The sequence below is a fragment of the Apium graveolens genome, chromosome 9 (assembly GCF_009905375.1).
Source record: "Apium graveolens cultivar Ventura chromosome 9, ASM990537v1, whole genome shotgun sequence".
Lineage (NCBI taxonomy): Eukaryota > Viridiplantae > Streptophyta > Magnoliopsida > Apiales > Apiaceae > Apium > Apium graveolens.
The window spans coordinates 139,533,452-139,550,484 of NC_133655.1; the positions used below are offsets into that span (position 1 = coordinate 139,533,452).

General features: G+C 34.3%; 1 protein-coding gene across 1 annotated transcript; it reads left to right on the forward strand.

The window, feature by feature from the left end:
* Positions 1–1,107: 1,107 nt before the first annotated feature.
* Positions 1,108–16,249, forward strand: LOC141682552 (ADP-ribosylation factor GTPase-activating protein AGD1-like). Its single transcript, XM_074487243.1, has 19 exons — positions 1,108–1,585; positions 3,397–3,473; positions 4,435–4,535; positions 7,225–7,295; positions 8,336–8,398; positions 8,732–8,776; positions 9,762–9,827; positions 9,944–9,991; positions 10,116–10,211; positions 10,286–10,327; positions 10,966–11,181; positions 11,302–11,433; positions 11,575–11,799; positions 11,966–12,052; positions 12,136–12,453; positions 12,748–12,893; positions 12,971–13,061; positions 14,206–14,699; positions 15,614–16,249. Exons 1-19 carry the CDS (start codon positions 1,352–1,354, stop codon positions 15,729–15,731), a joined length of 2,670 nt encoding a protein of 889 aa, XP_074343344.1. The 5' UTR covers positions 1,108–1,351; the 3' UTR covers positions 15,732–16,249.
* The last annotated feature ends 784 nt before the right edge of the window (positions 16,250–17,033 follow it).

Consider the following 17,033-nt stretch of genomic DNA (forward strand, 5'->3'; position numbering starts at 1 on the left):
AATTCTGGAAAATATGAATATTTTCAGAAAATGAGGAATAAATCCATAAATTAAAGAAAAAATCCCAGAATTAAGGGAAAATTCTAGAAATTAAAGGGAAAATCCCAGAATTAAGGGAAAATTCCAGAAATTAAAGGAAAAAAATCCCAAAATTAAGGGAAAATTTCAGAAACTAAAGGAAAAATCCCAAAATTAAGGGAAAATTCCAGAAATTAAAGGAAAAATCCTAGAATTAAGGGAAAATTTCAGAAATGAAAGGAAAAATCCCAAAATTAAGAGAAAATTCCTGGAAATTAAGGAAAAATCCCAGAAATTAAGGGAAAATTCCTGGAAATAAAAGTAACTCCTAAATAATAGGAATAAAGGCAAATCGTTGTAAATGTGTAGGTCGCTCCACACTTTACGCAAGAACGATACCCTGTAAGGGAACGAATGAACTGAACTTCTGCGAAACCTTTTCACGGTTTCCCAGAAGTAGGGGGGCAAATGATAGGAAATAAAATAAGGCCTGAGCATGTAATTAATATGACATTAATTATATCAGAATTAGGCCAACAATCAGGCCCATTTGAGAGGGCCCAAAACCCTGAATATTAATTAATTTCGTAATTAATTAATAAGAGATAAGTCAGCTGATAAAATGAGTCCTAGAGGGGAAATAAATCCTTGTAAATTGGCCTCCAAGGAACCTCGTGGGATAAGCAATCAGCTTCCTACCTCTTAGGACTCCAAAGTCCATTCTAATTCTGAGACTTGCCCACTAAGTCTCCTAACCCAAGTCAAATTCAAGGATTCCCAATATTTATATAAGGGGCATCACCCCATAAATCAGAACTACGTTTTTTGACTTGATCCTTGACATACAGCAAGGTACGTAGACATCTTGTTAAGTCAGATCGAGTCGCGAAACACAAGAGTAGTTAAATCAAGTCTCGAAACTTGCGTTCCCTAGTAATCAACACAACAATTTTTATACCTTAGTTTTTAATCCATAACAATATAATATATATTCACGAATTAAAAGTAGTAATTTGACATTCGAGAATTATTCGAAAGTTGATTACTTAAAAACAATGAGAGAAAAGGGGGGACGTGGGGTCGGCGAGGAGGACACGAGAGAATGGGTTTTGGCGCGGACTAACAAGAAAAAAACAGTAAAACTAGTCGTTAGAAGGGGGGAAGGGAATATATAGATGATATGTGACAAGCACGATTTATCGCAGGGCCTATTCTTCCCCCCCACCCTTCCCTTCATTTCCGCTTCTCTTCCGTTCCCCAATTACCAAAACAAACAAACAACCCTCTCTCCTCTCTCCTCTCTCTCTAGAAATTCATTATTCATCTATCGTACATGATCAAATTCTATTCACATATACATTCAGCAATCATAATCACAACTCGTATCTTCTTGCTAGGTTTAATTTCATCCAATTCGTGTATTCTATGGAGTTTACGTTTAATTAAATATATATATATATATATATTTTATCGAATTGGATCGCACAGTTTTCTTGAATTGGATAAGATGCAGGACGAAAAAATGCAATTTAACAAGCTCGATGATTCTCCTATGTTTCGAAAACAGGTCCTCTCTCTCTCTCTCTCCCCTCTCTCCCCTAGATTTTTTTCAATATTCCGATGTGCATATGCGTTGTTTTTGCTTATTATAGATTATTGATTTTAGGGGAATAATGAGAGTTCATATATGCTTATTATTTTGTAACTACTGTACGACTTAACTTAGCGTGCCGAGTATATTCTCGTTAATGTCATTAAAAGGATATTGACGTGGTCGTGTTGTCATGCTGCAAAGTGCAGTATTTGGTATACCTCTGCAGCTCGTTCTTGATATTCTTAGATTAGAGTTTTAGGTCCTATTCCTTGTAAGCAGCTTGTTTAGCTATTAACGAGTTTACTGCTTTTGTTAAAATTGTTGACATTGTCGTAGTTGATAGGAGTCACTTGTGTTTTAGATTAATGACAGTAGATAATGAATAGTACATGTTTGAGTTTTATGATGAGAACTCCTCATTGTGTTTTTATTTTGCTATTTGAGAGCTCCTCTATTTTTCCTTTTTCTTTCTTTTAGAGTTTCTTTATCTACTTGAAGTATTACTTAGACAGGTATAGTATGTAACAGAAGTCTACAAATTTCTCAAGTAGAAAATTAATGTATGTTACAGTTACTGCAATGAGATCACCAAGCTCTTCGCTAATAGAATATTATAGCCTTGTCTTCCAGAATAGATTCTGATACTGTAGCACGCATTACGAAGATGGAGATTATATTTTGAGATGGAAAGCAAAAAGGAATTATTACAGATGAGCGAGAGAAAAGAGAGCAATAAGCGCAGGACATAAAAGTTGTCGAAGATAGAAACTGGGAAATATGTTGACGATAGAAACTAAGAAATATATTATGCAAACAATGCTACTAAAAGGGCTTGCCAGCAATTACTCTCAGATTTAAATTTATTTACCAGACAGAGCACTTCTTTGGAATAAAGACCACAAAGAAAAACCCTTTCTCAAATAACATAAACAATTGATCTTTTCTGTGGGCCGTACTAATGCATATTCTTTGCTTTCTTTTCTTATATTATCTTTAAACATTCTAGTTACTAAAAGAAATTGAGGCTCTAAGAAATTCCTACTCGTTAAATTCGATTCACTGCACACACTTGTGTAAAATTAGATTTTTTTTTTATCTAAGTCTTATCATGTAGCTAAAGGTTAAGATACATTCAATTTTTGAGACAGCAGTCTTGTGATGGACATGGTAGATTGTTAAGATGAGGAGACAGTCACTAAGGCTTATCGTTTACATGGTAAACGCAAGATGAGAATATGTACAGTAGTAACTAGTATTGTATATGTGCGGAGAAATTGTGTTATTAAATGAATAAGGAACTGACTAAAAATTACTCAATTGGTTTAACTATGTTCTACAAAGACTTAACACTCACTAGTATTACATGGCGTGGAAATTGTGGAAGCTGTTTCATCATGTGACTTCACGTAGATGGGAATATCAAGCATGGACAAATTAATGAAAAGCAAAGTATCAGTTTATAATATTGTTGGTATTTTAAGGCATTTAAATTTGCTGTACTTGCAACATGAATTGAAGGTTTAGAGCTCAAACATGTATTTCATATACATGGATATGTGTTTTAACTGATTTTACTAGATAAGCATTGGCCACTTTATTTCGTTCAGAATTAAAAAAAAAATCATTGTATTTACTAGCCTCGGCTACATGAGTTCTTTGCTGTTAGCTAGTATTTAGGCATCATATTGATACATCTCTTTACATAAAGTTTATGAAGTAACCTTTACTTAGTAGTCAGTATACACAATCTAAACTAAGTTCGTACATCTTTATCTGCGATGTAGATTCAAAGTTTGGAAGAAAGTGCAGAAACACTAAAGGAGAAAAGCTTAAAGTTTTACAAAGGAAGTCGCAAGTACGCGTAAGTCTTCCCGTTTCTTTCTATAAATCTTATTTCTGCATGGTCTTGAACTTACGTTCTTGGAAGAGAAGTACTACTGTTTAATCTTTAAATTATGTTCTCGGAAATGTAAGATCTTCCGTTGCCCCTTGTTATGTTGAAGTCACCATACAGAAATTTGAACGAAGGATTTTATTAGTTATTCATATTCACAAACATCATATCTTGGATGCACAGAGTGCTTGCAAGGAGCACCGTGCTTTTGCCACATACTTTTTAGTTGGGAAAAGAAAATCAGAAAAGTATTGTCAAATAAGCTATTTTGAACTCTTTCATGTCCATAGAGTGACTTGCATGATGCATATTATTTGTCCTCAAACAAATTAATGAAATAACGTTTGGTTGAGTAGCCCGGTAAAACACTAAAACTTGAGCACTGACATAAAAGTATTAATATATTTCTTTTTAATGATATGGCTAAGAGCCTTATATTATTTAAGCTACCACCACTGAAGAGTGCATATTCCTTAGAAAATGTCCTCCAAAAAAATATTACTGTCATTCTGATACAAATTTCACTTCCATCAAATACTTGAACTTTTATGGAGGATCATGCAATTAATAGAAGTGTAACATATGTTTTAAGAATCACTATAATATCTTATACCTGTTTGCATGCCTCACATGTTGTAATGCCTTCACTTCTTTTTTAATTTTCTTGAAGGGCTTTGCATTGTCTCTATAATTTATGAATAGAGAGTTTTTTTTTAACACAAGTAACCCATTTACCATAACATACAACTTGTTTTAGCTCGATATTAAACCTTGAGTACAGATCCTTTGTTTTTCAGAATCTTATATTAGAATTTCATGATATATTTAAAGTAGTGATTAATGTCATAGTGCGTAATCATTACCAAAAGTTCTGTGTTTAATTTGAAGCATGAATAAAACTAATATCAAATATTGTCCCGTGCTGCAGTGATGGACTTGGAGAAGCATATGATAAAATTGTTTATTACGCAAGTGCTCTTGAAACATTTGGAGGAGGTCATGATGATCCCATTTGTGTTTCATTTGGAGGTAAATATGTTGGTTTATTTTTCCGATGGGTATTAATACCTATAAGCTAGGCTATTACTTATAATAAAATATTAACACACAATTAAGTTACTTTAAGAGTGACATGATTCTTACTGTTGATTTTATTAAAATATGCATTTTGCCACAAAATGGATTTATTTATATTCAAACTTTGATCATGCATAATTGCATAAATGTACTCTTGAAAGATAAGTGGATGAAACAAGTACCGCTTTTAAGTCTATTAAGATTTTAAATAATTTGAATTCTTTAATTTAAATTTCTAGTTGAGTATGTACCTGCAGTTACGATCGTGAAGAACAACTTATCATAATTGATGAGAATATAAATTGCTCAGATTTGATCACCACTCTTTGCATGATACAGCAATAATATGTATAAACCAAAGGCAAACATTTCTTAACTATTATCTTTTATGAATTTTAATCATCATAGCATATCTCAGTTTAAATAGATTGTTACACTAAGTCAAACATTATTTCTCTTATCAATTATATCAGTTCAAACATACACGAGAAATCATCAAAACTAGTATTCTAAGATCAATCAACATTTAAATATGTACTAGTTAGAATATAATAATAGTACCACACAATAGTTGAATTTAGTGTTCACTTAATTTTAAATTCAACAAACATCAAATCCATTTTGTACACTATAAATATGAGTCACTCTTGTACCTTTCTCTCATTGAATATATGCATTTCATATTTTAGTGGCACATTCTCAATATATCCTCCCTTTTTTTAAGCTCGCAGTGGTAGGCAATGTTTTACTTACATCAATCGAAACCCTAATTCTCAAGTACTTGTTTATCCGTGCTACATCTGATTTATTAGTGCAAATGAAAGCCCCACCTTATTATCAATTGTGCTCGCATTATTATCATTATCCCTGCCCCTATTTGATAGATAAATCCTAACCCAAAAAAGGATTTGATATGGAGGTATTTCAATGTTGGGCTTGCTAAGCAGACCATAACTCCACATTAGTATGATATTGTCCGCTTTGGGCCGAGCCTGCACTGTTTTTTTCGTTAACACCCAAAAGGACGATCCATAACAAACTCAGATGGGCTACCCGAATGGACCTAGGAAGTGGCAAATGGACCACATGACAGATTTAAGATGGAGCCAGATGGACTTCCACTATGAGTCAAGGGGGAGCAAGACCACTCTGAAGGAGACAGATGGGATTCCAGATGGATCTAGGAAGAGGCGAAGGGCTACCCAGTATGGGCTCAAGAAAAATGCGGGTGGTCCTTCCAATATGGGCCTAGGGTGAGACAGATAATCATATAGATTTTCAGTATGGGTTAATGGGGAACCAGATCACCCTGAAGGAGGCAGATTCGACAGGTGTCGAGCCCGATGTGTGAAGTGTGAAGGGGGAGATTGTTAGGATTGATCCAAAAATAAATTTGTGCGCGTCTGGCCCACAAAGGACAATATCATACTAATGTGGAGTTAAGACCCATAACAATCTCAGAAGGACTCCCAGAAGTGACCTAGGAAGCGGCAGATAAGCTACCATCGGATGGGCTAAGGGGGAGGTAGATGGGCCTTTCAGTATGGGCCTATGGGGAGGCAGATAGCCAAATAGACTCTAGTATAGGTCAGAGGGGATCCGGATCACACAGTCAGGATGTAGATCTGACAAGTGTCGAGCCCGATGTGTGAAGAGGGAGATTGGTAGGAGTTGTCCCACATCGTTTGTGGGAGGGACAGATTGCTTGTATATAAGCAGCCAATTAACTCTATTAATATGAGGCCTTTTGGGATGTGCCCAAAAATAAATCCGTGCGGGCTCGGTCCAAAACGGACTGTATCATACTAATGTGGAGTTTGGCATGCTTAGAAAGCCCTTTCCAATGGTGGAACTAGAAGAAACATATACCTTTTCTCAACTGTGATTACATGATATTTAGCGGTTTAGTTTAAGAAATTACAAATAATTACAAAAATTTCTATAAAATCTCTATTATGAACTTGTATATATCTTTACGGCTTAGATTAAGTGGTTACCAATATCTATATCTATAGAAGATTTTTAACATAATCTCTATTATGCATTTGTAAGAGATGTAACACATACAATTTAAAAAATATTTAAGAAATACCATAAAAAAATTTGTCACTAGTTGTTTGCAACATACATTTAAGAAAATTTACTATATTTTCCCTACCATAAGTATTTTAAATATTAGGAATTCAGTTTTAATCATCATACCTTTTGATTTCAAAATAATTAATTAAGCTCGTACTTAATAATAAAGTACATATATTAACGGCTAATTTCTACGATCAAGCTTGTCATTCAAATTCTATCCACTATTAAAAAAATAATAATTAACTTCATAAGTAGTAAGATACTAAGATTTACTAATTGGAAGTAAGATGTACAGGGAGTTTGACCTTTTTGGCACAGATTGGAGTTCAAAGGCAAACTAGAACAACTAAAAAAACATATAAAGCACTAAAAATTGCAGTTTATATACGCGTTAGGATTAAACACACATTAAGGATTTGCACTTTCTGTTTTTTGTTTTAAATTCAGACCTGATGATGCATGTCTAGGGCCTTATATGACCTAGTCAACATGATATTATTTACTTTACTTTTTGAAAAAAATTGTGTAGAGTGCTAATGTTCTTTTCTCTTGTTTTTAGGACCTGATATGACCAAATTTGCTTACACTTTGAGGGAGATTGCAACATACCAGGAGGTCCTTCGTGTAAAGGTTGTTTTATCAGAATATATATTTATATTTAAAACTACAATGCTGCTCTAGCAACATATTTACTTCCTATGGACCTCAAAGTCTGAATATTTTAACTACATAATGTTTTACTGTTGTTACATACTCCCTTTGTTGTCAAAAGTGGGAGTTGATATGAAAGCTTTGGATCCTGAGAGAGATGGGTTTATTTCGAAGAGTAAACTTTTGATTTTCCTAATTTGCCTTTAGTTGTACTTGAGTTGTCTTGGATTTTGATTTTTCTCAGCCTTTTTTCTTCCTGTATGTTACACACTTTCAACGCGTTAGATTATTAAGCATCGGGGTAGAGGGGTGAGGATCTGAAGCCATGAACTTCATTTACACTGGGAAGGGTTGAAAATTCATAATATTCCCAATTTAATTACATTGATGTCTATTGTTAATATTTCACATTTGTTGAACAATTCGTGACCCAGATATTTGGTTCTTTGTAATGCATTTTTTTAAGAATCTAAGAAGCAAGGACTGATTGTTGTTACATTTGTCTCAATACTGCTAATTTGCATAAAATTAGGGTTAACATTGGAATGCATAATAGGTTTGCTTTGTTAAAATATTTACCATCCATAGGTTAGGAACTGTGGTTTGTAACACCAATAAATGTAGAGTTGGAAAAAGACTTGATAGTGCCTACTAATGGTTATGCTTGGGGAGATGTTTAAGTGATTACTGAGTGAATGCTCAATGGAATAAGATCTCAGACATTCATTTCTGTAAGGCTGCATAGATATAATAAGCTCTGAAAAGTGCATATACAATGCAAATTATTTTTCTTGATGCATCCAGACAGAGGGGGCATCCCTATGATGAGAGCCAATACACTTCTGATCACTTCATTAGGTCCCTCTCTAAATTTTAGCTACAGCCTATGTGTCCTATTCATATACCAATACTTAAGGTTATGAGTGTGTTTATCACAGTACTGAAATATGATAGTTTCTCAACCTAAAACTATAGTATGCTTTGGGTTCATCGTGCTGACCTTATATTATTTTTCTCAGTTTGAGCATGGTTTGAATGCTAAACTATTTCAGCTAGCCAATGATGACCTACAAGAAGTTAAGGTATGCTGCATGCTGCTGTGTTATGTGCTTTTTCCACTAACATAGAAGTGTACATCTTGCTAAAGACTAGTTTACATGTTCAGTACTTAAAAAGGATCCTGTGCTTCGCTCCCTTTGGACATAGAATTTCTCAGTATATGGTATATGATGCAGAATATTTCTATTTGGATCATCTTTGCATAATATGTTATGCTTGAATAACAATGCTTTTTACCCCTTCTGGCTAAATGACTATTATTGAAACTTCATAAGAGTTCGTCCAAAGCGCATCTTCCCTGTAGGTCTCCAAAGCTAAATTATTGCAAACATAAATAATTTTTTACGTTGGCGCAGGAAGCTAGAAGACGTTTTGACAAGGCCAATGTTACCTATGACCAGGTAGAGCACTACTTTGTCAATGTTTTTTTTTTTCATTTTGTTTTTTTTGGGGTTAGTTCACTATTTATTTTCTTCTCTTTTTTTTGCAAATCAATATTCTTAGTTTTCTCCATTCTTTGTTCTGTTTTCTCCATGTGTATGTCAAATCAGAGATTGGTATTGTATATTTGTATATTTGTATGAACTAAAGAGACCTTTTGGAATCATTATACGAGTTTAGTAAACTGTAAAAAGACGGTAAAGAAAATTAACAGAGGCTAATTGTTAACAAAAACGATCTGAGATTTTCTAGAAACTTTTTGTAGAGGGTAAATCTCACCTCGGGAACACTGGATAGAATTTCGCCAGTTTAAAAAGCAACTTTGTGTCGATTGAAGTACACGGATAGCAGTTCCACAGACTCAGGATCGAGCTAATATTTATATTCTCTTTCTACTTCTAGATGTTTTAGTACATAGATTATTCAAGGGCAAGTATGTCAAAAAAACGCATTCATTATTTTCCGACATGTATTCCAGTCGATTCTGTTTATAAAGATTACCACTCTCATTTCAGTCCATCGGATAGGGGTGATTAAATGGGAGAGACAGATATTGTATTATGTGTCTTGTTATAATTTTGGATGCCAAAAAATTTGAAACTATTAATGATGCGTCAACTGCTGTTTGTTCTACAAGTATCATTCCCATTTTGCATAACCTAATTCACCTAATATTCCTTGGAATGGTAATAAAAAACGAAGGAGATTAAAATCGAGGAATTTATTTATAGAAAATCACGTGAATAAAACGATATTCTCTCGAAATCAGTGGGTTCAAAACATGTATGGCCTATATTTCAGTAAGTTAATCATCAAAAGTATCAGTTTAAGAAATTTATGCCTATTACCATGTGCAGCGGAGAAATATTTATATGGACAGTATCAAAAGGTGTTTTGCACTGTGTTTTTAATGTCTTGTTTTTACCTAGTATCAACTTTCTGCAGGTTCGTGAGAAGTATTTATCACTTCGGAAGAGCACAAGGATAGATATAGCTGCAGCCGTGGATGAGGTACTAAGTATTCGTCCATTTTTTACAGATAAATCGGCTCCACTTTTTTTATTAATTAGATGGTTAAAATGAACAACAATCATTTCGAACATTGGTTTGATAAAGATGCATTCCAGGAACTACAAAGTGCAAGATTCGCATTTGAGGAAGCACGGTTTAATCTCGTAAGTCTCTTGTATGTGGCACCAGAATCGATCAATCAAAGCGTTTTTTAATAAGCCACAATTTCTGTTGTATATTTCACAAAGCCCAATAAAACAATATAGTAACAAGTGGACTAATTTACAGATTGGCGCTCTTTCCATTGTTGAGGCAAAGAAGAGATTTGAGTTTCTTGAGGCCTTTAGTGGAACAGTGGAGGCTCATCTTTGTTATTTCAAACAAGTAAAAGATTTGATAGTTTTCAAGTTTTTTTGGAAAGCGTGTGATCTGCTATTAAGACTGTTTTTTCAATGCAGGGGTATGAGCTGTTGCATCAAATGGAGCCTTTTATGCAACAGGTTTTCTATCTAATAGTTGAGATTGTTTGATTGTGTCTTTTGTTTCCCCAAACTCATCATTTACATGGTATCTCTGGTCCGGATTAAGTGTTACCTCTGTTTGAATGATAAATATGTATCTTGTTATCATTCTTTCCATTTTAAAACAGTTAAATTGTTGTGGGAGAACGTTTTGCTCCGCCCAATGAAGTTACAGCTCTGCAAAGTTCATTTGGTCATGGAACTAATATAAGTCATTTGGGTAATCTGATCTGGAACAGGGAGGTTACTCCTGAAATCTGAATTGGAAACCACCATCCTCACTCCCCCACCCACACCCCCAAAAATTATTGATGTGGTGGAGGAAGGGGGGTGGGGGAGGGTCGCTAACACTGCTCTGTTGGCTCTCCTAAAGTTCTGTGGAGTATATCTTAAGGAGATCACCTCTTCTTGACTTTATGTTCCAGTACTTAATAATACTTAATATAGATGCAAATCCATGCAAGTAATATAACAACTGTTTAGCTGAAAATTATGGTAAAGATCTGCTCAGTGTAATACATTACTTGTCAGAAAAGATACATTGATTCGTGTTTAATATTTTGTCCGAAATTAATTGTTTTAATAACAGAAAGTTAAGGCATGTTTATATGTATCAGGTATTGTCTCATGCACAAAATTCGAAGGAATGTTTCATCAGAGAGCAGGCAGATCTCAGTGCTAGGATACAAGAGTATAAAAGGACAATTAGTCAAGAAATTAAGTGGCCTTTAAGTGGGTCTCACCAATCTTCAGATGGAGATGTCACTCAGCCTGTCCCTAGAAGTTCTCAAAAAGAGATAGAGGCGGTTATGCAATCAACATCAGAGGGGAAGGTACATAGATATTATCTTTCCTCTTTGCAAAGAAACCGACTTGGTTTGTTCTGTACAGTAATGTGTGTGTTTGCCTGTGTTAAATTTTCTAATATTCAGCTAAGGTTTTTAATAGTTTAGGTTCAAACTATTAAACAAGGATATCTTTCAAAACGATCGTCTAATTTGAGGGCTGACTGGAAGAGAAGATTCTTTGTCCTCGATAGCAGAGGAATGTTGTACTACTATCGCAAACAGTGGACCAAGTTATCTGTAAGTTAAAAGAAAATAACTTCAATTTAAGAAATTAGCCATTATAAACTAAAATACCGGACTGTTCGTGAGCTCAATTTCTTTATCTCACTTGTTATGTCTTTTATCCATATTGAATCTTTGAGCATACACACTATTCAGGTAGCTGGTGCCCCATCTACACAAAAAGGTAATACACATGAACCTGGTTCTGGGATTCTAAGTAGGTGGCTGTCTTCTCATTATCATGGTGGTGTGCATGAAGAAAAGGCTGTTGCGCGTCACACTGTGAACTTAATGACATCAACAATAAAGGTCGACGCAGAACAGTCAGATTTAAGGTTCTGCTTCAGGATTATATCACCTACAAAAAACTACACTTTGCAGGTGGAGATTTACTTCATTCGACTTGAACTAGAATCTATGGATATGCTTAGAACAAAACTGTTATTCCTTATTTTTGTTTGCACTTGCACTTTTCAGATGATAACAAAAATGGTGAATTTTATTATGTTTAACCATCGACTGACTGTCTAACTCTACCATATGGCAGGCTGAGAGTGCACTGGATCAGATGGACTGGATTGAGAAAATAAAAGGAGTCATTACTTCGTTGTTAAGCTTCCAACCACTTGATAAGGTAAACTTTTAATAATGCTCAAGAATATATTTATCTTTTAACTTTCATCTTGTTTTAAATATAATAATTCAACTATATGCCAGTTTTTCCCTTGTAGCCCAACAAGTGGAAGCAGTTCTCCTGGAAGTCCCTCTCGTCAAAATCTTCAAGAAAACGAAGAACATACTTGTGCAAAGAATCATGTTTCAAGAAATATGATACGTGCATATAGAAGTTCACAACAGCTAGCTTACACTGCAAAAGGCGAGAAGCCTGTTGATGCGTTAAAGAGGTTACCTGGAAATGATAAATGTGCTGACTGTGGTGCACCTGAACCAGAATGGGCTTCTTTGAATCTTGGAGTTCTAATCTGCATCCAGTGTTCTGGCGTGCACCGTAATCTTGGTGTGCATATATCTAAGGTCTGTGTATATCTGTAAATGGTTTGTGCCCCAACTATTATATGTGAATGTAGCACGTTCCCATCAATTAATGTGCAGTCATTGTCTTGTGTAATATTTTAAGCATAAATTAGGGCAGCACGCATTTTGGCACTACGATCTGATTGACATTGTGTGTGTTTTTGTGTGTGTAAATATGCATAGTTTATGTGTTTTTTTTGTGTATAAATATGCATACGTCATGAAATTGTGGATACCAACTATATCTTCTCCTGTGTTATTTATGTTCTAGCTTATGCATGCCTGTTAGTGCAGGTTAGATCCTTGGCTCTTGATGTAAAAGTGTGGGAGCCTTCTGTTATAACTTTATTTCTGGCTCTTGGTAATGTCTTTACAAACTCAATATGGGAGGGACTAATACAAGCAAGCAAGACTTTTCAAGCTGATGAAATACCAAAGAGGTTAATTTTTTTAACTTATTTAGATGTGCAACTTTTTCATGTAATTTATTTTAAAATTATTAATCTTGTATATGTAGGTTTCCTGAGTTCCAAAGGCACAAAAAATTCATTTCCAAGCCCAGTCCTAAAGATCACATATCAGTAAAAGAGAAGTTCATTCAAGCAAAGGTATCATTTGTATGTTGCGCGACTTTTCTTGCAGGCTTATAATCTCTTATATTTTATGGAGCCCAGTCCCTGAGCAACTGTTTGTCAGGGAGTAATTTTGTAACAATTTCCCCCTAACCACGTTCCCTGGACAATACTGTACAGGATAACACATCCTTGTTTAGATACAAACAGATTATGACAACCTTAGCTATTTGTATTACAATAATATGTGTTTGTGGAATCTGTCAATGCTAAAATAACAATCAAACTATAATTTTTGGGTTTCTTATAGTTGTTAAATCTGTTTACTTATAGTTGTTTAATCCGTTTACTTATATTACATAGCTATCTCAATTCTTTAATAGTGCTTCTCCTTGATTGCCAAAAACTTTTCCATAAAATAAATTCCCAAAATAAAAGTGAATCCTACTTCAGTCTACACTCTAGGCAAAGATTTCGTGTCTGTAATGAAGTTCCTGAGATCGGTGTCATTCAAGAAGTAATGACATTACTGCTTTTAGAAAAGATATCGTCCACAAACACATATCTAATAGTAGGGTCTCTTGAGTCCATGGACGCTGATAAAATTTATTTCCATGTTGTATCATTAGTATATTGTAGTGATCAAATAAATATCCAAGTTCGCAGCTTAGAGGATTCGTCAAAATATTTCAAGAAAATAAGAAAAAGTTTGATGGTGGAGTGGTCCTTTTCAATTTGCTAGACATTGATTATATGTTGATGGAGATGACTAAGTCACTGCATGGACCTGAAAGAAACAATTGTAATTTACTAGGGTATGAGGATTGAAGAAGTACATGTCGAGTTGCTTTTATGTTTTTACTAGGACTGAAGACAGGAGCCTCTGAAATTGAATAACATGTAACATTTTGATAGCCAGCAGTAACACTGTACCACAAGTTCTCAACAATCTTACTGTATATTACCCGTCACTATCTATTATCAGATATATCTGTCATCCATAATGTCCAATTGTCCATCCATCATAAGTACAAATTACTGCAAGTGGATGTGCATTGAGAGTTGAACGAGACATATGTGCATCTATGTATTTTTGGACACATGTATCTAGTTGTGTTTCTCTGTTTTCTGATTCTGCATGGTGGAAATATCTAGTCATATTGATTTTTCTTCCCTGCAGTATGTAGAAAAACGTTTTATTCACAACGCGAAGGACACTCACAAGATCCTTTCAGTTGCACAGCAATTATGGGACTGTGTCCGAATGAATGATATAAAATCCGTGTACCGCCATATTGTCATCAGTAAAGTAGATATCGGTGATCTTCGTGGACAAGCCTTGTCCAGTACGTTTCCAACTCTAGACAATATAAAGAGATTGGAAGATGATTCACCAAATCTTGAGGGAAGCTTTGATTTCTCAGCCCGTGATTCTTTCAAAAGTTCTCATAGCTCTTTCAGCTCACTAAAAGAGAATGATGATGAGATCATTGATGAATATCTTGATGGTTGTTCGCTGCTTCACCTTGCTTGTCAAACTGCTGACATTGGCATGGTAGAACTGCTCTTACAGCATGGCGCTCTCATAAATGCTCTTGATACGAGGGGTCAGACATCACTGCATCATAGTATTATTAGAGGAAGAATTGCCATTGCGAAACTGCTTCTTAGAAGGTGCTTTCTTGTGGCCCTTGTAATTTTAAAAGTATAGTTTGCTAATCATTCATTTTGCTTTATATTTGAGGTGGTAGCATGGGATCCGCTCAGTGAGCAGAAAATAAATTTGTTAGGTTTGATTTATCTGGTTTTAAACTATATTTTAAAACTTACAAACTCCAAACCCAACAGCGTGATCAACAGATTAATGAGTAGAAATGATGTTGATCACATAGTGTTTCCTGTCAGTAAATCTCCTTTCGGAACATACAAAACATAATTTAAGGAAATTCCTAAGAGAAGATTACTGATTAAGTTTTACAATTACGTAGCTGATAGTACTCCCATTAGCGTGGTTTAGAATTTCATCTAGCAAATTCGTTTATATTATTATTAAATATTCAGAGCCTGCCGCGTATTTCTAGATTAGCTTTGTAGTTGTTAAAAGGCAGATTGATGTATTGTTTGAAATATATTAAAATCAGGGTTGATTGTCATAAGAAAAAAAGTCGGGTAAGAATAGATTAAAGGTCATATATACAAAATCCTGTTCGTGATTTTCCTACCTCAGAGGAAGGCCACTTTCCTATTGGTTTTCACCTTAGCTCCATTATATAATACATGACTTTTTGTTTTTGATTAATGTTTCATCAAGGAAATGTAGGCTCCTGATGGCCATTGTGTTCAACCTGACATCGTACAAAAAGTGCATGCTATATTCACTGTAACATAAAGTCTACTTGTGTAATTAAATGACAATTTGACTTGTTCTCCTATGTAAGAGTTTGGTCTATATGCATTATAAAGTAAAGACACGGTCTATGATTGTGTAGTTTCAACCAGTGAGTCAGCTGTCCATACATGTATTCTATCATATAGGATATTTCTCTATATTAATTAAGTTTCATTCTTCTTTACCAATCTTGTTACAGAGGAGCTGATCCACTAGCTGTTGATTCCGAAGGTGCAACTCCTCTTCAGCTTGTCTCTAAATACGAGTTAAATGATGTTGAGCTACTTGCTCTTTTAAAAAGTAGCAGGAGAAAATGACGATTTTCTAAAGGTAACCCCTTTTAGAAATCCCAAGACTAGAATGACCCTGACTTTCCGGGAATAATTTGCAAATTATGGAAGTTGCAGCTCAAGGGACTGTGGATTTTATGCTGCAGTTACCTACCTGTGCTAGGGATTCAGAACTGGGTAGACTTAATGCATTAGCTGTTTAGCTTCCAATTTCCAGTATCAATCTTTTTGGATTTACTTGGCAGACAAGGGTTTTGTAGGACAGAGAAGCGGGAAATTATGTTCTTGACATGTTGTACATATACTTTATGAGATACGTGGAACTTGTTAGAATCACTAAATCATGCATAAATTTGGCGCGGAGCAGCAGAAGGGCGTAGAATCCTTCATCCTATTGTTATGGCATTGCTATCATAGTTACAGGTATGAGGTATATACATATGTTTAACTAAAAATGAATCAACTGAATAGTTGTATAAATATTTTTGGAATATTTGTGGCATTATTTGCCCGTGCCAGGTTGTGCAAACCATTGACGCAAGGTTGTGTAGTAGTAGAACTTATAAAACCGGAGTAGCATTTTTCCAAGAAAAAGTCCGCAACTAAACGTAAAATGCAATAAGAGTTATAGCTTGTGCACGCAGCAGGTTCATACCCTTCAAAGCAATTTTCACACTTATATTTAAAAACAAGAACAAAGATCAAAACTGAAGAGTAAAGATAGGCAACCTGCCTAAAGCATGCACTGGTAAAAATAGACATTTAGAATTTTGTTACAGGAGTAAATCTGGGCATACATACAAACTCACTACAAACTCAGGACCTCCCTACACGTACTTCTTTCATCATTTTCACTTATTTAATTTTAGGTAATGTACTAACCTCTAGCCCGTGTATATACTTAATTTTTGTAACTTAACCTTGCAACATTTTCTTAATATTATTGTATAAATAAAAAAATTTAAAAATTTTATAAATATATTATCAAAAATTTTCTAGGAACAAGGTATATATATATAATTAATATATATATAAATTATACAACAAATATTTTACGAAAATTTATTAATATTACTAAATATTTAAACTTTTTATGGACATATCTAAATTTTTCACCTATAAAGAATAAGCAACATAATTCACAAAATAAAGAGAAAATCACTTTGCATATATAATTTATTATATATTCAAATAAAATAAAATTATTTTATTAAAAGGTACTCAAAATTATAACACATTCTAAAATTAAATATGAATGAGAAGTTTTGTACTTATAAAGCAAATATATAAGATTAAAAAGAATAATAAAAAAGAAATGTTTAACTGACT

Coding starts and splice junctions, on each gene's coding strand:
- LOC141682552 (XM_074487243.1), top strand. CDS start 1,352: ATGATCAAATTCTATTCACATATACATTCAGCAATCATAATCACAACT. Junction 9,992..10,115: donor AGGAAGCACGGTTTAATCTC/GTAAGTCTCTTG, acceptor ACTAATTTACAG/ATTGGCGCTCTTTCCATTGT. Junction 13,062..14,205: donor AGAAGTTCATTCAAGCAAAG/GTATCATTTGTA, acceptor TCTTCCCTGCAG/TATGTAGAAAAACGTTTTAT.